Source organism: Cyrtonyx montezumae, unplaced genomic scaffold (genome assembly GCF_038088225.1).
Source record: "Cyrtonyx montezumae isolate F1298 unplaced genomic scaffold, pur_monq_1.0 scaffold_18, whole genome shotgun sequence".
Classification (NCBI taxonomy): Eukaryota; Metazoa; Chordata; class Aves; order Galliformes; family Odontophoridae; genus Cyrtonyx; species Cyrtonyx montezumae.
In genome coordinates this window covers 11057508-11078731 of record NW_027071914.1, presented here as the reverse complement: position 1 = coordinate 11078731, position 21224 = coordinate 11057508, and the positions used below count along the sequence as shown (strand labels likewise).

General features: G+C 41.8%; 1 protein-coding gene across 3 annotated transcripts in view; it reads left to right on the top strand.

The window, feature by feature from the left end:
* SGCD (sarcoglycan delta) overlaps positions 1 to 21224 on the top strand; it is a 299559-nt gene that overhangs the window by 265273 nt on the left and 13062 nt on the right. For all 3 annotated transcript variants that reach the window (XM_065734696.1, XM_065734695.1, XM_065734697.1), the window contains one exon: positions 2124 to 2196. In XM_065734696.1, coding sequence (XP_065590768.1) covers positions 2124 to 2196 — 73 coding nt within the window. The remainder of the gene's footprint in view (positions 1 to 2123; positions 2197 to 21224) is intronic.

The window sequence follows — 21224 nt, the reverse complement described above, 5'->3', positions numbered from 1 at the left end:
TCCCAGTGCACAGGGAACTCTTCCACAGATTTGGGAATGATGAGCACAGGAGAAGAGGGTTTAAGGACTGTGTGAAGGGAAAGGAAAACCAGTGGATGGGTGAAAGGCTTTTTTATTTTCAGTCTTCCTGAAATGACTGCATTGGAGTCTCCACCAGCTTTGTTTCCAGAGCTGCTTTCTGTGTTCAAAGAAATAATGAAAGACTGGAACACTCCAGGTCATTAGAAGTATGCCAGTTCTCCTTAATCTGCAGGTGTTCTGGTTACTTGCAGATCTTACACTCAGTGTGTAAAAATGAATGAAAAGTATTGGTGTAAACAAAGTCACCTGCTGAGCAGTACAAGTGGGGAGAGTGGAAGAATCCATCTCTGCACCTCTCCAATGGCACTTTCTCTTCTTCCTCAGCTCAAAAATCATTATTTTATTATGCAATATGTGCAGGCTACATCTTTTGATAAGTTTCATTGGAAAGCTAATAACCAAGGCAATTCTGTGGATAAACAGAGACTTAAATTGTTTGGAAACTGTTGAGAGAGGACAGATCAGATAATAATAACCTTCATGGTTGGCAAGTTGCAGCTGCTTCTGACACCTTGTAACGATGAAGGCTTATAGTTAACTTCAGAGCTAAATATCTGTATTGGGCCATAGGATCAATTTCAATTCCCAAGAATAAAACTTGAAACTTTAGACTGATTTTGTCATCTTTGAGATTACTTTGTTTTTCTCTAGGTTCAAAAGAAGTTGGTCTTTGTTTTACAGATGTTGGAGTGATTATTTCCATTCTGATTTTTTCTATTAACCCAGAGGGATGGCTTGGTTAGTCTGTTTCAATGCAAAGACAGTGTACTCATACTGAAGCCATGAGTGTTTCTCCCTTAGAACAGTAAATGCAGAAAAATGTTGTGTTCACATTTTGCATTATCTTCCAAAGTGTTCGCAGGTAACAATTTTAATAGCAAATATTGAAATCAATCTCAAACATATTTAATGATCCTGTCGGGGTCTGTAGCTGTCATCAGAAGCTTTAGCAAAGGAAAAACATAAGGACATTAAAAAATGCCACTGGTGCAGTTTGTGTGCAGACGCTGAAATTGCTGTGATGAATGTAGATGATGAATGGCTAGTTGGTCACAGTGCAAATGCATATAAAAATGAAGGTCTAAAAGTAGGAATGTAGGTCAAACTTGCTGCCTGGGTAGGCAGCTATGTTCTAGACAACAGGAACATGACTTTCTTGTTCACTGCATGGGTAAGACTGTGTCATTCACTGATGTGTTAGCATTGAGTGTTTCAATGGGAGCACTAAAGTGACATTCTGCAGCATGGAGCGTTAGTGACACCCCCTGGGGACTGCTGTGTCCAGTCCTGAGGTCTCTAGCAGAATGTTTTAGAAGGGGAATGGGTTCAGAAAAGAGCAATAAGAAGTTTGGAAAACAGGAATGATTCACATTCACGTGAATGATACAGAAAGCCATAACATTTTGGAGAACTGAAGGAAAAGCTGAGGTGTTTGGGTCTCTATATATCTATAGGTGAAAGGTGGAGATTTGTGTTCATGCAGTGCCCACTGGTTGGCATGCAGTGTCATAGGAACATTTAGTGGCTGGAAGCAAAGTGAGAACAATTCTGATTAGATGCCCATTTTACAATCAGAACAATTAAACAGGGGACCTGAGAGACACCTGCAGTGATTCTGCCAAAATTTGGTTTTCCTTTGAGTATCTCTCAGAGTCCAGCAAAAAGAAATAATTTCATGACATGCATCCAGGTTCATTAGCGAGAGATGTAGCTGGACTGGTTATTAAGGAGGTATCTGTTCCAGGCTCCCTGCATCAATTAGATCAGGAAACACTTCGCATATTCAGGATACAAATTTTGCAGCCTAAAGTGCAGTTTGCAGGAAACTCTCAGTTGTAACTTGTAATCAAGACAACAAATTTCAGATAATAAGAATTTAGCTTTTCCTGGGAACAGAAGGGTTGTGCAAGAGAGAAGTGGGGACAGACAATGGGGAAATGGGGTCAGGTTAAAATTACACCTAGGTATGATTTGATAATCACTCCCCTGATAACAGCTTGTAATGTTTACAATTTGTCTTCTGTTTTGTTTTGTGATTTCAGGAGCAGAAGGCACAGTGTTCCCTAAATCTATAGAAACTCCCAATGTCAGGGCAGACCCCTTCAAGGAACTAAGGTAAACTTTGGAATATGGTTTAATGGTAACTCAGTGGCACCTTGCTGGAGTTGCGCATACCGCTGGGCATCACTTCTGCTTTTGCACAGGAACTTGGGGCTTTGCTTTGGATGGCATCACCAAGGGGATGCCATGGAAGAGAAGGGATCTTCCATGTTTATGTTTAATATGACAGAGCTATAGGCAATCATGGTGATGAGAGCACCATTTCTCCCATGTAGCACATTCTGCTTGTTGTGGGCTCAGCCTTTGGAAAGAAACGGAGAAATCTTTCTCCTTGGTGTGCAGGGAGGTACTGGAGTCTGTGCTGAATCACAGGGTGTAACAGCAGAATAATAATGCTATCCAGCGTTGTCTGCCTTGCAGAAATGCAAACCCTCCCTGACCTACACCAAGTCTAGCTGTGCATGCATGTCACTGCTGAACCTTGCAGAGTTACCACTTGCAGACAGCACAATATCAGGAGGGAGAAACAGCACAGCTCCTGAGAACCAGTTTTCCCACAATCTAATTGATCTAATGCTGGGCATTATATTAAAAATAAAAATAAAAAAGTAAAGTCTCTACATGTTAGTTTGGATGATTGGTCTCTGGAAAGAAACGACCTAATCTCCTGAAATCTTCTCACCAAAAGGGCTGTAGAGGGTTTCTGTCAGTATTCTAATTATTCTTGCTTAGAAAAAGAGGGAGAAAAAGAGGGGAAAAAAATCTGCATCATCTTGTCCTTAGATCTTGAGTTGCAGATACTCCTGTCCTGGAGCACACTAGGGGTGAAGCAGTCTTTGGGCAGCTGAAGCTGTGTTGTGAGATGTGAGACAAGCTCTCATTAACTCTCTCTGCTCTTTTACTGGTGGTAGATATAGCCCAGGCTAGATTACTGTGAATGATGAGCAACACCCTGGCTGCCTTCTCTTGTGCCTATTGCTGTCCTTCAGTTACTCTCCAGAAACACTAATTGTTCCCATTCTGTGCCCTGAGGATCACATGTCAGACCAGAAGGGCAGCAGTGGTGGGAGTCAGTTCACAGTGAGAGTTAGTTCTACGAAGGGCAACATTTACACCACGTTGTGGTTTTTTTCAGTCTCAGTATACTTCCTTTAAAAACAGAAGAAATGGGCTCCTTGCTCAGCTTGCCATGCTGCCACATGTTCCTGCAGTTCCAGGATCTGCAGAGCACTCATGGGTTGCGTGGACATGTGGGTGAAGCTTAAGTGACAAAGGCTTGCTGGTACAGCCCATCTCAGCAGAAGCTTCCATCAGAAAAAAATAAAATAAAATCACAGTCATGGTTCAAGTATCCATTAGCATCTAAATAACTTAGACAATCAAATCCCGTTACCAGTAGTGATTTAGGTCCAAGTTTCTGCTTGCTTAGGACTTTTCTGAATGTGGGAGGAGACTTTCATCCAAATAAATGTAAGGTGTCGCGTTAAAGGGGACAAATGTGAATTGAAGTAGCCTTAATCTGATTGAGTGTGCTCCTATTCCAAAGAGAATTAAGCTAAATGAAATTGAAATGAATTAATGGTGGTATGCATGCAAGGGCTTGATATTTGATCTGCTTTAAATTCTTGTTATTTTACTTGTTCTTGTAAGGAGCTGCTGGATAACTGGCTTTCTTTGAAATTAGTAGACTCAAAAAAATCGTTTAAAAAACTGATCTTTTTTTCCTTTTTAAGTAAAGCAAGTACTTTTGAAAGTAAGTAGGATTTATTTTGAAAAAGGGCCAAAAGGGTCCTAAAGTGTTTAATAAACTTCTGGAAATCTTATCTTTGCAAAAATAGATATTTTTTTCTGCCACCCTGAAAGGAAAAGAAGCGTGGGTAGCACTGTCAAGAGAAAGTAAAGTTTCCTGAGAGCAAATCCTTTACTCCTCCCTAAATCAAGAACCATCTTTCTCTCCCTACACATACAAAAGTTTGTTGGAGCATTCTTAGGTGAAATAGCACTTTTTGGGTACAGCACAGATTTTGTTGAGGAAGAAACCTTATTCTGGGGGGACATTCATTGGCACTTTCCTATTTTGATAGCATTGTGTGTGCATAAGGTGTCTTTAAGCCTGGTTAAAAAGATGGTGCAGTGAAATGGGCCAAGGTGAGATGGTAGCCTATGGGTCCAGAGCTGATATCAAAGTGTACTCAGTAGCTGGCTTGACTCTAAAAGACCTTTTTCTTTAAGAAATAGTGGAAACCTTTCTTTCCTTATTAGGCTGCAGTTTCTGTGAGAGAGGTACACAGTCAGCTATTGTGGGCTGTCACCAGTGCCACCAGCCTCAATCACCGCTCCTAGACCAAACGGTTAAGATTAGTTACACAATCCATTTTCATCCCTTTGCTCTTTTCAGTAGCGTAGTGACTCTCACTTCTTCTTCAGGAGACTTCAAAATAAGGTGACAACAACTGTCACTTACAGAAGGAGAGGAGACCAACTGCTCCTGTCACCACTGGGAGCTAGACCATCTGTATGTCTCCTTTCCCTTCTTCTTCTGTGTAACAGACAAACTGATTTCCCCTTCAACATGGGCAGTATGCCACTGTGCCAGTCATTTCTGCTTCTTCCCTTCTTTTTCTTCTCCATCCCACGAGCCCTCAGTCATACACAGACATCACAAAGACTGATACCCTCTGAGCAATGGCACATACATTCTCAATAGATTTTCTGTCCCCATTTAGCTGATGAATGACCTTCAGTTCGCGTATTCTAATTCATTTATTAGTGGCTGCTCTACAAGATGGTCACCTTCCTGGGGACAGGCAAGGTAGCTGTCCTCCTGGCACACCAGCAAGCTCTGTGTGGCCCTTTTCTCTCTGTGCCCTTCTTAAAATACTTTTCTGTCTGCAGCAGTTTAGATGGAGAAAATTTAAGTGGCAATATGTGCATAGGCTTTTCTCACACACTAAGCCCATAAGATGGTTGTTAGGCTGCAAGAACTGGTTTGGTGCTTCTGTGACCCAAGTCTGGACTTTGCTGCTAAATCTTTAGGAGGTTTTCAACAACTCCCATGCTGCAGAAAGGCTCGTGTATCCCATAAAAAAAAGAATCCTACAGAGTCCATTATCAGTTGTACTTGGAGTAGCAGATCTCATAAATGCCTGGTTTAATGCAGGGGTGGCTGTTATTAGTGGTTCATATTTTCTTTTTGTAATGTATAGTATTCTTTACTAATGACCTAAGAGTCATTGAGTAATCTGTATTGGCTCTTCGTAATGAAAGTTGGTATCCTTGTGATTGCCTGTATATAGAAGTGGACTTCAAGGTGGTATTTTCTCACTGGATTGTTTTAATAGAGCCCAAGTATCTTGGTAAGAGCCTGTCTTGAGAGCTGTTCCTTGACACTGACAGAAACCACCAGGCTTCCTCATTTGTCTTCTTCCAAAAGGGCAGTATATGTTAAGGAGAGTAACAGAAACTGATAATCACAGGATCAGTGCCTTCACTGCCACTGAGACATCCTTCAAGGAGAGGGATGAGGGCTGGACCACCTGATGAATGGGGATGAAGGGAAATAATTGGAGGTGGGGGCATAATTAAAAAGTGAGTGATCCAATGTAAAAAAATAACAAGAGGACATTAAACTACTACATGCAGGAGGGGTGTATGCCTAACGGGTGCTGTACAAGAGCACCTGTACCTGGGCTTGGTGGACCCTTATTGGGAGACCACTAATGTGCTTCCTCAACCCAAACTGCCTTGTTTAGACCTAGCATAGAGATCTCCCCCATAGCCAGACTGTGCCAGGCCGGGCACTAGGAGTGTGTTGCAGGAACCCTAGTTTGTGGTGTTTATGTTCCTGGAGTTAAATAAAAAGAAATCAGCATGAAATTCACTTTATAAGAGGCAATCACAGACTGGAATTCATCCACAGTTATTGTAGGTTAAAAAATGCCATAAACTGCTTATCCAAGGCTGGGAAACCAAGGGATGTTTGTTTTTCCTGTCATACACAAATATAGTTAAGGGAGAATTAATCCCTTGGGCTTAAAGGGGTAATTTTTGACCAAAGTTAATTATAAAGCACTGGAAGTACCAAATAGCAGATGAAATGCACTTGCAGTTGATTTTATTAGTGCAATTCTACCTTACCATGTACAGTACTGAACTTCCAAATAGTCCAAGTGAGACCCATTGTACCAAAAAGCAATTTAAATACAGTGCTTAGCTAATGCAACAGTACTCTTTTTGTAAAATAGTAATTCTTATCAAATTAAGGTTTCTCTCAGCTGTGCTTCACAAAGCAGCAGAGACATTTTCAATAAGAACAAACACAAATAATGTTTCTGTCTAAAAGCCATTACATTCATGAAGATCAAAAGGAACAAAAATTAGGGGAAACAAAAAATCAGCTGAATAAAAGAGAAAGCATGTGGTGGGAAAGGGACATCATTTGTGAAGAGTAGCATGTCATCTTGAAACATAGTTTAGCTCAGAGCAAACACTGGGAGTTCCTGTGAATTAGCAGCAAGGGAAAAATGGTCAATCTAGCCTTATAACTGCTGTTTTCATATTGTTTTGCCAAAAAAGGTTGCATGGCAGAAATGCTAAGTCACAGCTTGAAGCAGTGATGGAGCACCTGGTGGGAAGGCAAGGCCAGCCCAGGGGAGCTCAGGTGCATGCAATGCTCCTGAGTGAAGGGTTGGAGCCAGGATCCACCCCTTCCCAGAACTCATTTAAGGGATGGCAGGGGAGGTTAGGGTATTTTGCTGGAGATCCCTGACTACCTGCAGCCTTCCAAAGGTAAGCAGTTTTTCTTTCCTTGTTTCTGTATCTACAGCTGCTACGTTTGAGCTCGTTCTCATTTGCTGCAGCCTAGGATTGTGCTGCCCTGCTCTTATTGCTGTATTTTCTATTGCATTGCAGCTGCTTTTCTTTTCTCTGTTTTACCAGAGTAATTTGGTAATTTTTTGGTAGAATTCTACCAGTGTAAAAGCAACATTCTTTTGCCTTGAGATGGGCATTACTTTTCACTTTTGTAAAAAAATATAATAGCGATTTTCATGTAAAAGAGGGTTGGGTTTCTAGGACTCTGTCCACTAAGCCAGCACCTACCTGTGAGTGCATGACTGAAATGAGGAGGTTCCTAGTCTCTAAAGCTTCAAGTTTAAGTGCACTCTTATGAAGTTCTTCTGAACGTCAGAAGTCCCCATCGCTCTTAATGTGCTAATCTAGGATTCCACACGTGATCCCATGATGGCAGACAGCACTTCCTGAAGCACTTAACATTGAAAGAGACTTTCTCAGAGCAGGGTTCACTCTGATTTCACAGTGGTTTTGCTGTGGCTTTTCCTCCAGTTGACACACCTTCTTGCTGCTGGCTGTTTGTTAGAACAGACAAACCACAGCCCTCCCAGGTCTGAGGGAGCCTTTCCATAGGGCTTCTTGTGGATGGTGTATTGAACACATCACACGATGCATTCGATAGAAGGCTTTGGGGTTAAGGAGGCAGTTGATTGCAGATGTTTTCCTTCTGTTAAAGTAGAACTGTTGCAGAGGGGACTTGCTGTTCTCATTCCCACAGCATATCTGCTCTTAATGGCCATCACCTTTTCCCACCCAGCACCAGATGGAGGGATTTAGCTCCTAGTGTCTTTTCCTTCCCTGTTTTTAGCAGGTGATGCCTAGATATGGATCAGATAATCAGGAGGCATGCACCTGGCAAGTGACAGAGGTACTGACAGAGCTTTGCTGACTTTCCCAGCTGTATAAATCACAGCACAGCCCTGCTCACTGTGCTGCTAACAGGAGCTGCCCATTGGCAGGCAGATCATTTTAAAGGAGGGCTAATGGGCAGTGAAGGCTGTCTTGGCAGGAAGGTGAGTTTGGTATAAAGGTGCTTTGATCGCTGGAGTAAAAAATGAGAGGCTCAAACTAGGAAGAAAAAAAAGTATTTGGAATTTGTGATTGAACAGCCTGCAGTCAGGTGTGGGGCTCTTTTTGGATGCACCACTTTACGGATGCAGGTCTGTGGGAGCATGAGCATCCTCCAGAGCTGCATGGCCCATAAGTGAAAACAGAAGAGTGAGATTAGGGCGGGAAGGGACAGATTTCTAAATCAAACTGCTGCCAAATGGCATAGCATATGAGGTAGGTAGGAGTGGAAATCTCTCTTATTTGGCTGGAGGATGCACAAGATTGTTCTCCTTATGCATATAATTGAGCACCAAAATCACAAGTGTGATCACAAGGGGCCATTTCTCCTGGCCCCTGCATACAATAGTACAGGCTGGCTCGTTATTTGCTTTTTGCATTTATTCTACAGGGGTTTCCTAATGCATACAAAGTCTTTTTCTGGGAGATATTAATCATCAATCCTGCTTGTTATCTCTGGCTGGTTATCTTTCGTGTATACTGAATCCGTGTCCTGTCAAGGTGTGTTACACCTGTGGTTGTCATTATATTTCAGCAGCAGAATATCACTTGCTCCGTAATCAAAGCATCCATTTGAGTGCGGCCCGCAGTGGTGTGCAGGCCAGAAGTCCTCTGGGACCTGAGGGAAGCCTTCTCAGTATTAGCAATCTGTATGGTCAGACACAGGCATCTATTTGAATAACAAAAATGTAAACTGTTTTTGCTTTTTTAACTCTGTGCAGCATGCTGCTAACCTTGGGTAGAAAACAGATGCTAATAAATGCGAGGTTTTAAAAATGTGAATAATAGCCATTTCACACTTCATGGCAGACATACTGGTGAAATGGCTTAATACTTCATTACAGTGCTTGTCCTTCTCTCAAGTGCAGATGACATTCTTCAGATAGATTTTTGCAATGACATCTGTGGAAATAAGTTGAGAAACTAATTAATTATTCATATAATACAAAATATCGATGGTGCTCTGATTAAAAAGGATGCGGTGGCACCCAGCTAACATGATGTATCAGTCTGGTAGTTCAGTCTGCTCCCTGAGGTGATATGTTTTGGAAGAGAAAATAATAAAAACACCCTCTAGCTTCTACAACGCAGATGTTTATATTTTGTTAATGATTAAGCAGAGCTACCATGTTCAGGAGTGGCATAACTTATTGCTTTTGCCTAGGAGGAACGCCAGGGCTGTGGGCTCTAAGGACTGTTTTTGTGGTGTTGACTGTAATGGGATCTGCAGGTTATTGACTAACAGCAGCCGTAAGCATCCTAAAAGCAATCATTAGACAACTGTCCAGAGAGAAGGCCCAGCAAGCCAGCATTTTAGTGCAAGCTGCGTAATGTGTTTGCCTTGCAGCAGAGCCTTTGCAGTGCAGCAGAGTACCCTCATATGGGGTAGATGAGAGATGGTGTGCTGTGAGATGTGGCATTTGGAGCAGGTTGATTAGAGAGGTCCTGGTGCCCTGTCCTTGGAGTCCGCTAAGGTCAGGAAGGAAGGGACTCTCAGCACCACATAGAGCTGAGGGTGTCCCTGTTTGTTGAAGGGAAGTTGGACCAGATGGCTTTTGAAGGTCCCTTCCTACACAAATGATTCTGTGATTTGTAATGCTCTGTGAGAGTATCAGTTACCATTGGTGTACTGTAAAATTTGTACTTAAAGAGCTGTTTGTACTGGGGTAGTGAACGTGAAATGCAGCAGTAGAGAAGAGGCCAAGGAAGCAGTTTACCGACCTGTGGTCCCAATGTTTAATTCCTTTGAAAATAGTGTGATACTTGGGATGTAATCACATTCAAAATGGCTGAATACCTCGGATTTTCCTTGAAACATAGTTCTTACCTTAAATAAATGAGAGGAATTCAATCCACTGAGCACCATGTTTGCATTTTGGTAGAAAAGTACCTAGTTTTCTTGAATATGTCTGTCTTTTTATTTTCCCTCCAGCTGTGTATCTTGCTTTTCTAAAACCTGAAGTGAAGAGCAAAGTAGGATGAATAAGTACTGTGCTTAGTCCTTGACTTTAAAGAAGCACAATCTCCCTGCTGAGGTTTTGCATGTCAGTGCCTGCAGCACTATGAGCCTGGCATGGGAACCACAGCCAGGGTTTGGCTGCTGTGGTTGTAAGCCAACTTCCTCAAACCCAAGTGCTTAACACAGACTTCTCATGAACCTGCTACAAAATAGGGAAGGGCAGTTTAGATGTGAACTGCCCAAGTGAGAAGTTCCTTGGGATTTTGTTTCCTACTGCTTACTGCTCGTGCCTGAGTTCAGCTGTATCAAGGCAATCATAGTTACTGTAGAGTATGAGTGAGGTGCTTTGAGCTGTATGAGTCCATCCTGGTTAAAAAGGGCACCTTTACAAGAGCATTGCTTGTACTTTAGACAGGAGTTGATAGTGGTTGTGTAGTCGTATTAAAGAGAGAAAAAAACTGTATCTGTGACTATAATGAGATTCTTTCTTTTGAAAGCAGTGCTTTGTATCCTTATTAATAGAGGTCATAAATATTCACCATGCCTAGAGAATCTGTGGTTCAAATTTGTGTCACGTGGAATAGGGCTGTTTTCTCTAAGCCATAAAGGTTGACTGTATTGTTACTTCATAACTCGATTTTATCCTTTGAATGTGTGGTGGCTGCTGCTGCTCTGGTCCTTACTTTTTAATATAAATCTGTCCTTTATGCTGCATTACAGCTTTATCCCATGGGCTTCTGTGGCACCTCGGGCAATTGGAATAATAGCTTCCTTCCAAATGTCATTGCTGAGGTCACACTCAAGGAATGCCACTCCTTGCTTTCAAATGATGTTTGAAGTCATGAAAGCCTATCTCTAAGTGTGACTCAACAGTCAAATACGTGTCCCTTAGGCAGTAGAACAGTACCAGAGCAAGAAGGGGGCTTGGTCTGCTTTCTGCAGGGTGCCATCAGAAGTCATTGCCATATCATCATTGCAATTCATAAGGTGTGCTGCAACAAAGGCTACCCTTTTGCTGTTTAGGCAAACTATGGCAGTTCCCATGGGAAAATTCATGTGCAAGTCCAGCTCAGAAAACAGAATCCTTTATGAAGCCAGCCTTGGTAGCCCATTGGTCTATCCTGAGCAAGCTCTCAGACCATCTGATTTCCAGCTCTTGCTGGCAGTCCCCAGTTCTTGTTCCCAGCTGTGTTGGGATTGGTGTGACCAGCTGAGAGAGAAGCAAAAATGGAAAGGCAAAATGGCAGTTGCTATTTATTCCATCAGCTGATGTGACTGCTATCAATATATAATGCAATACATGCAAGTAAAATGGTGCAGTGTTTCACTTCAGCTGCACGAGGACTTGGTGTCCTTGAATAGAAAAAGTCAAAATTAAAAACTGTGTGTTTCATAGTGCTGTGTGTTGCTTTGGGTTTGTGCATGAAATGAAGAAGCAGAAATGTGATTATGACCTAATAAAAGTCAGAAAGCAGGTGAGTGTCTGAGAAAGCCTGAAAAACACTTCCAGAAATGCAGTTCAGTTCTCCAGAGGGGAGGAATGCTTTTCCCAGAGTGTGGGCAGTGGCTGTGAAAATAGAAGAGCTTTTCCCCTAGGTTCAAGTGACACAAGTGGGGGTCAGGCTTCATGGACCCAGCAGCTATTTCACCAGCTGAAACTTCTGCATCTCAACTGCAGTTCTGTTTGTTGTGTTGAATTGACTTTGGTTCATGAGTTCTCTCTCTTGCATTTCACAATACAAAAATGCATTCTCTTCCTCTGGTTTTCTGTCATTAAGGATGGGCATGGGACAACTGGCTGAGGATGTTATAAAGTGACACTAGGGAAAAAACCCCAAAACTTACACCATCAAGGATCATAAAAGAGACTGTAAAGCAGAGGGGAAATGGCCTCCTGGTGTGTTTGGGAACAGCTGAGAGGGCTGGATAATGAGGGGATGCGTTGCTGTAAGGAGATGTTCCCTGCCAGTAAACTCAGTGAAAATCTACTTATATTTAATAAGGGCAGAAAGCAAGACAGAGTTTATGCTGCTAGTGCTGAACTGTGTGGCAGTGACAAAAATATAATGTCCTGACTACTTCCTTATTTACGAACATTTTAAAAGAAGTAACTAAATTGACGCTTTGTTTTTAAGAATTTGGTGTCTTATATTTAATGAAAGAGTAATAAATACAAATGGATATTAATGGAAGGTTATTAGAACTGTTCTTTTTGATAGAAAATAAGCAGTGTCTCCTCATGCAGTGCCTGAGGTTTGAAGATTGTTATTGCTTTGTAAGGTTCATGAAATTCTCTCATGACCCACAAAGTGTGATCAAGTGAAAGTGTGCATGTGAAATGGTTTGTAATAAATTCATGTTGCAATTAGAAGGCTCTGTAGGAAAACAGGCAATTGTACTTGAATCAGCTGAGGACCTGTGTGAAAAAGATGGCAGCTTTTATGTAAACCTAAAGAATTTCCTTTTAGAAACCGACATGCTTCCAGAAGGATCACCTTAGCTTTCATCTTATTTATATATCTCTAAATAACTACAGATGACATTTCTGGCAGATCCTTTGTGGGTACAAGAGCAAGTCTTTCATAATCTTTCTGCCTGAACCCTCCAAATGTTCTGCACCGGGTGATCAATTCTTGTGGGGCAGAAGGAACTGTGCTGGGAGCAGAGTGGGAAAGCCAGTCCTGAGTGTGCTGTGCCAGGCAGGTTCCAGCACTGTTTTAACTCCTCCCCAGATCTGAATCTTTAGGTGTATATCTTAATGTAAGTGTTGGCTTTATTCCCTAATTGTTTTTAGAAGTACAGAAACTTCAGTAATGTGGGACCACCTGTGTGGGTTTAGTGTTAGCATCTAAGACTGCTACTTGCAGGCAATACTTTGCCTTTTAGTTCCCATGTAGGGCACTGAGGTAGTGTTGCACCTTCACTCCTGCTAAATATCTCACTTCAATGGTTTCTTAGTTCAGTCCAATCTCTCCCTCCATTGGTGCTGTTCTGAACAGTGGGAGAGGACCAAACAATGCCTTTGTCAGTGTTTTGCAGAGCTCTGAGATTCATAGTGCTCAGGCAACGTCACACCAGGAGGCTAAATCTTTGAGTCTAGAGGTTAGTTACAGATAGAAAGAATAAATCAAGCAATAGAAGATGCCTATATAAAAGGATATTTCCTCTGAAATGAAGATGCTTCAGAGTTCATCATAAACCCCTGACATGCATTCAGTCACTGCCTGCTGTCACAGCCTGAAATACAATCCAAGGTGCCTGCATATTTTATGCTGTAACATCTAATAAATACATAGATGTTTTTAATGATGTTGCATCATACTTTGTGATCTGATGCCCTGTGGAAGGGGAAGCAGTGTCAGTGCAATGGGAGTTCTGCAGGCAAAGGTTCTCTGCTGCATGTTATTACTGCCAAGGGATGTTCAGGTTGAAAGTTAGGAACAATTTATTGGAACTGGATGTTCTTTGAGGTCCTTTTCAGCCCAGGCCTTTCTATCTGTCTTCTCTGAAAGAGTGGTGATGCAGTGGCACAGGCTGCCCAGGGAGGTGGTGGAGTCACCATCCCTGAGTGTGTTTGAGAACCATGGAGACACTGAGGGATGTGGTTGGTGGGAGTGGGTTGGGGTTAGACTCAATGATCTTAGAGGTTTTTTCCAACCTCTGTGTTTGTATACAAAGTGTTTCTCTGAGTGCTGCAGTATGTCTGGTATTGCCTGGGCAATACCAAAGGGTATTGCTTTCATAGTCACCTCTTTGAGGTAGCTCTCCCCTGTCTGGATACTAATTCTCTGTTTCTGTGTGAAGCAAAACGCTGTGGAGGCATTCCTGCTGTCAGCTGTGGTAGATAACAGTGCTGGCTAACCTGCCAGCATGGTTAAAGGATTCCACAACGTTTGACATTTCTAGAAAAAGAAATTCTTAAGATAAGCGTCTGTCTTGTGCTATGTTTGTTTTGGAGTGATGAATAGAAGATTGGATCTAGACTGCAGTTTTGACAGAGCCACAATATAGTTGGATGTAATGGTCCTCTCACTCCCCAAATAGGGATTGTCTCTTTCGAAAGAATGACTACAAGAGGTTTGTAGGATCAATCCTTAAAAATTAATATCCCTTAATTTTAGTAGCTCTCAGTAATTAGCAGTGTGGAATAGATTTGTAGAGATGTCTTAAAGTAAAATTTAAGAAAAATTAACCATGAAGCTGAGCAGGAAATAATTATTATTAGTCAATATTTGCAAGAATACCTTAAGACATTTGAGCACCTAATTTGAGAGATTCATCTTATGTAACACTTTTTTTGTTGGTTTTTTTTTCAGTGTATGTTGGTGGTTTGCACTGTGTAGATGGCAGAGGGATTATGAGCTGGTCATTTTAAAAGAGAATGTTGTCCAATTCTGGCATTTCCTACTTGTTTTTGTTTTTTTTAAACCTAGTTAGAAAAACATATCTGATGCTTTAAGTGCCTGTGGCCACTACAAGAATGTGCAAACTGGGTATCTGACTCCAGTGCTTGTGAATGGATGGGATACTTAAAAATGGTAACTTAAAACCATAAGATGGATACTTAAAATGAGTAGCCAGCAGCACTGAGAAGAGACCAGGATAATCACTCAATGCATGAGAGTGGGACAGTTTCTTCCTGGGATGCGTCACTGAGCTCCTTCTGTTAAGAGATTGTCATTTTCAAAGCATTGGTTTCTCTTGATTGGTTGATCATTTTATTTTAACAGAACAGTGTGCATAAGTCACAAAAAAGAGTAGAAAGGGAGAAGTGATGCCTTATACTTATTCTTCTATGGGCTTGTCTAGATTATTTTGGCATTGAAGCTGAAGAAGTGGCCATTTCTAAAGAGTTTATATATTTAAAACTGGAAACTTTGGGTAGCATATAAGGTGTGTAGACAGAATAGATTCAGCGTCACTATCCAGTTGAAATAATTATAGCTTTATTCTGGATGATAGAACAACTCCAGTAGTGAACCATATTTCTATTCTCAAATCTGAATACGCTCATCGAGATGCCGAGGCTGTTTGGCTTTATAGGCTTATAACATGGATTGATCTATGGGCAGTGCTGAATCTGACCACATGGAAATCCCCTCCTTCATGGATGTACCAGCCCCTGACTGCCAGCAAGCTGATGCAGCTGCATATAGCTCAGAGCCCAGCAACGTGTGGACAGGCAGTGAGCACAGCACTCAAGAGATACTGACAGCTTTGTCATTAGCACCACTATGCTTCTCCTGCTGTGTGCTCAGCTAATATAAATATTCCTGAGCTTCTTATATACATACTCAGTATGTGTCCATACCATTCTTTTTTTTTTTTCAGAAGCTACCATTTTTTTTTATATTGAACTAGGAGAGTTAGAGCTTTTAGAATTCTATTTCTGTATTCACAGCACAAATCACAGTGAGAGCAGGAGCTGGGTGTCACAGCCTCAGGACAAGCTGCATTTCTGTCTGAGGGCATCCACCAGGGCTTTGCTCTTTTGCAGCAGGGTGCCAAAAGTCTGCCATTCCTGTACAAAGCCTTTGGCAGCCCTGGGAACGAAATGCCCTAGGAGTGCAGCTGAGCTCCAGGGCTGGTGCCTGCTCCTTGGCAGTAAATGTGCACAGCACAGAAGTCACAACCAGCAACTTTGTCATCTCCAGCAGTAGAAAGGGCTGTAAATTTGCCTCAGAAGGGGGCTCATTTGCCAAGCCAAATGCCTGTACTGCAGCCGACTCCACTTTCTTAGCAGAAAGCAAATATAACAATCTTTTCCATAGTGCCCAGCAGTGTTTATCTTCCAGGTTGACTGGCCTGCAGTGACATTAGTGTCCCCAGAGCTTCTGAACTTAATAATTTCCAGTAGCTGCTTGCCTGCTTGAAGCAGTCCCAGTCCAGCCTTCAATGTGTTCTTCCTGCCAGTCACTATGGGAACAGCAATCAAAGCTCATATTTATGGCTCTGTAGATGTCTGAGGTCACGGAGCACAGGTCTGGTGGGAACAATTAAAACAGGCCTGTCCAGTTGTATCTTTTTAAGTTCTCCCCACATTGTAACTCTAACTAGAGCAGTACAGTTAAAGCAGCATGGCTGTTAGGAGGTGACTGCTTTATGAAGGATATCTTATAGGAGATCACAGAATCACAGAATCATAGGGGTTGGGAGGGACCTCTAGAGATCATCAAGTCCAACCCCCCTGCCAAAGCAGGTTCCCTACACCAGGTCACACAGGTAGGTGTCCAGATGGGTCTTGAATATCTCCAGAGAAGGAGACTCCACAGCCCCCTGGGCAGTGTGTGTCACGTGTGTAACTTCAAGCTATCATTTTGCAGACTATTTTCTTGGGCTACTGCTTAGGTATTCATTAACTCAGACAAACCTAAAAGCTCACAGATTTAACATTTGACATTTAATCTACGTATTGCCACATTCGTTAGAGATGCCAAAGATGTTGCAAAAGGCATTTAGATGCTACTCTGGCTGAGGAGAAAATAAAAAATAAAATAAACACTCTCCTATAAGCAAGGCTGTCCTTTAGGAGAGCGTACTCTCCTATAAGCAAGACTTTTTGATTCCATGCTTCTTAACTGGACAGATTTGGAACTATTTCATTGCTGTCCTTTACCCCTTTAGAGCCCATTCCAGCATCGTCAAGCATTCTCCTGCCCTTGATGCTGGCATTTCTCCTATGTGTACTGTCATCTATGGGAGCATACTGAGAGTATTCAGGAGCTCTAATGTTGGTCGAAATCTATCCCCAGACCCCACAGAGTTCCCAGGGATGCAGCTCAGGTACTGTGTATTTCTCTTATTAGTAAACTGAAAATTCCAAATGCTTGTTTTTAGGGTAACAGCAAATGTTGTCTATGCCTGGTGGCTTGCTTTACAATATTAAATAGAAAAAAAGAGAGGACTGTGGGAGTCAGTGCGAGAAGGAGGGAAGGACTGCAGTGAACTTAAGAATATCTGGGGGACAGGAAAGCAATTCTTCAGCAATGCCCGAGTTTTGTAGAGGAAACTGTTTCTCTCTCCTTTTTATTGAGAGAATTGTGTGATGGAGCTCAGTGCCCCATTGTTGGGGTTGATTGAGTCATAGGTTCCTTCCCCTTGTGTGCTGATACGGTATAGAATATCCTGAGTTGAAAAGGGACATGTAAGGATCATAGAGTCCAACTCCTGGCTCCATGCAGGAACACACAAAAATCAGACCATATGTATATCACATCAGAATGAAAATCACTTAGGTCAGAAGATCGAGCAGCAAAAAACACTACATGAGGTATAATTATGTGCAGTGGGTGCAGGAAGATGCTACATCAGAGTTTTAAATACCAGCCCGCAGGCATGTAAACATCTTTGTAAATCTTCACTCTTTTCTAATGGCCCAGTTATCTTAAATATTTCAGATATTTCTCTGAAAGGCTTATTACTTGAAGGAATTTGTGACCCTCCGCAGACAATCAGCAATAGGGATTTCTGCCAGAGCTGACACTGACCAGAGGAAACACTTCACTTGTGTCTATCTGTAAGCTTTGGGAAGCTCTCCAAATATGTGAAGTTGGCACCAGTCCACAGCAATTCCCCAACCAGAGATAGGGCCCAGTCAGGACTCCTCAGACTGCCTGTACATGCAGACTGCATGTGAATAACTGCAGATGTCACACAGATGGAAAGCAGGAAAGAAAATTTCAATTATCACCCTCCCTGCTATTTTCTGACCAGCTCCTTCCTTAACTCAGCAGTTCAGTATCTGTATTTCTCTGAGCTCTGTTCTGCAGCTTTGATATTTAATGTTCAAACAAGTAATTTTATTGGTTGATTCATTTCACTATTTTTTTCAGCAGTTACTATGGGTAATGTCAACAAGTGGGCTGTGCTACTGATTTGGTTTGGAAGGTCCCGTGTTAAATGTGGCTCTTACCTATGGTGCATGGAGGTGACTCAGAAGTCCTCATTTCCTTGAGGCCACCACATAAGGACTGGATTCACTATTCAGGAGCAGGAATTAATGATCCTGACCCCTAGTACATAGGAATGTTGAAAGGAATGCTGAATTTCAGTGCTTCAGTGCATGGGATGCGATGTGCCAACTTTTGCAGGTAGAACTTCTTTGTCTGTGGGAAGCAAGTAACATTTGGAAACTTCTCTTGTACCGCCTCAAAGTGTTATCCTGATATCTATCATACTTTTGTTTGGAAGGATAGAAGCACACCCCAGCTTCTTCCTGGCAGTGTTTGCTTATTGACACCAATGGAAATGACAGTAGTAATTTCACTAGCAAAGCTTTAGGAGAGTGGTGGCCACCGTGGAAGATTGTCCGTATTCCACATGTGCTCATGGGACTCAAACATAATAAGTTCTTGCCTCGTTTGTTGTTTCTCCTGCTGCCTACCAAGCAAGCAGTCAAATTAACACTATATATTGATTGCAGAGAGATACCATGCGAGTGCAGGCAATTGAGAAGAAATGGAGAATTCTGGAGAGGAACAAAAATGCAAACCAATACCTTACAGCTTTGATTGTTGTTTTTGACAGCGGTTAAATGACCATGATTTATTTTTTTCTTGCACATTTCTTCTGAGTATTTTTTGGGCAGACAAAAGGAGAATTAAAGTTGTTTGTAAGGTTTGGAATCCAATTGCCTTTCCCATGTTATGTTTCCAAGGTAACTCTATTGACTTCTTTTAAAGGCAGCTCTTAGTCAGTCAGTCAGGTTATGTCTCTGCACCTGAGGCAATTCGCACCACATGAGACCATCTGGTGAAGCTCCTGGTAGAGGCACTGGCTTAGGGCCATGCTCTGCAGTGGAAATGGCAGTTTCCATCAGAAAGTTTTCGGATTAGTTGGCTTGGGCATGAGGAGAAATCAGCAGCAAGGATTTGCCTGTACTACTACGCTGTTTTGGAGAGAAGGGTGTATTTACTACTTCTGGACTGTGCTTGAGCCATCCCCTTTACTCTTATACTGCAGTAATCCCAGGGAGCCCTGAATGTGCTCGCCTTGGGTCACAAAGGCAGTTCTTCACAGGGATGGGAATTGAACTCCAGTGCTTCAACCACAAAGCCAGTCCTCCTACCTGCCTTTCTTTGAAAACAAAGTAAAGTAAAAAGAAAATGAAATTCCCTGCTGAAAACTTCTTCTAGGAAGAGATTAAGACACTGAGGGGATACTGGGTTCATTTTTATTTATTCATTTCATTTAATTTTTGCTTGACCTGCTCAGTTAGCACTTTTCTTTTTAATCTGTTTAAAAAAAGTCATACAAAAGAGGTTATAAGTGTGAAAATGTGGACTCACCCAAGAAAGTATTAAGAACTTCATGAAAGTCAAGAAATGCTGAACACTTTCACTTGTTGCTGTGTTGAGCCGAGAACCAGGAGGACTGATTTCTATACATTAAAACACGGATCGATAATTTACAGCGTAGATGCTGGCAGATGTGGAATCAAGAATGAGGATCACAGCTTCTTGAGATGTATATTCAGAACAGCACTGCTTTGTAGTTCCCAGTAGCCATGTGTTACAGATGGAGAAGGTCAGGGGTGTTGCTCCTCTGCGTTCATGCAGTCATGGTCATTTCCCATTGGGAATCATAGAGTCAGTAAGATTGGAGAAGACCAGTAAGGTCATTTAGTCCAGCCACTGAATTGTTGCCGTTAGAGTCAGCCTGTCTCTCGGTTAAGAAAAATACTATCAAGCATGTATCTCCTGAAAGATTGCTGAATTGTACCTTAAAGCATGTGTTGTACTCAGGAGTGATTATATGCAAAAGATAAATAGAAATCAGTTTCATTTTTAGCTGAAGATAAATTGACACTTAAAATTTGCAAAACATCCTATTCTCAGAATTAAAGTAGTCCCTTTGGAGACGTCTCTGTACTCTTTTACAGCAAGTTGGCTTTTTTTATTTTAATTGCCTGATCTCTCTCTTTGTAGTTTATTCCTCCCTCCACCCACCTTCACAATCCCTTTGTTTTCTTCTCTTCACTGTTTCTGAACCTATTTTGCTTTGAAAATGAGAAATTAGCTGTAAATCTCAAATGACTTCAAACTTTCAAATATCTGGGAGAATAACTACTTCAAATATCCCGTCCCTTTTGCTGCCCTTTTAACTCCTCTGCACCCAAATAGCACCTCAGAACTGACCCACAGGGTGCTGGTCCCTCCTCTCCTTCTCTGCCCTTAGAAATCTTGTTTGTTCCTTGACTTTTTCTTGGCATTCCTCCAGAGAAGTTCTGTTCAGTTTTCATGTATCTGTATTCTTTGTTGGATGGTAGAGATTGTAGCAGAGGAAAACTTTCCAAATTATCAACATAGTTTGTGAGCCAGTGCTCTAATGTAAAGAGAAATCACACATCAGTGGATACTTATGAAAAATTGTCTGGTTTTTTTCAAAGACGAGTTTCAGGTTAGCTAGCTTTGATACAGGAATAAGCAACTGAATTCTAGGCTGTTATATGCCAGTAATCATGCTAGAGATGCTGTGATGGTCCTGTTCATTGGTGGTATAGAATGATAGATTTAAATTGGAAAAGACAAAGATCAAGTCCAACTGTCATGCCATCCCCACCATGCCCACTGGTCCACTTTATTCAATGCCAGGTATCCTGACCTAGGCAGTGTATTTTGTGATCCCATTCTGCTTCCCAAACTTTATCAAATAGCACTGAGTGTGTGAGAGGCTGGGAGAACTGATCCACAGTAGTATTGAGTCAGTGATAGTTTTTTTTTTTTTTCCACTATAGCCAAGTCCTGTGTTTCTATGCATGGTCATGGTTGCCTGTACAAAGTAGAGTGTGAATGCCTGTGATTATGTGAGGCTGCTTTCTGTCTGCCAGACAGCAAGGCATGGAATTTCTGCTGCATATATAAGGGATGCCTCTAGTCACAAAGCAAGTCTGAGGATGAACCGTCTGCTGGGACTCATGAAGGTTGTAACAGCTCTCTACCTTTGAGCCGGAGCCCAGCACACTAGAAAACTAGGTGGTTCAGTATTCTTGTTAAGTAATGGGTTATATTTGAGGAGTTCAGGTCATTGCTGAGACCTTATGCATGTAGATATAAAACTGTATTCCTGGTATAAATTGTGAGAGAGGCCACAACTTAGGCAATGCATCCCTTTACATGCACAAATTATGTGTATTTACCATATTGTGAAGTATACGGGGGACAGCAAATGGTATTCCTGCATAAAAATGAAAAGTTACTGAAAA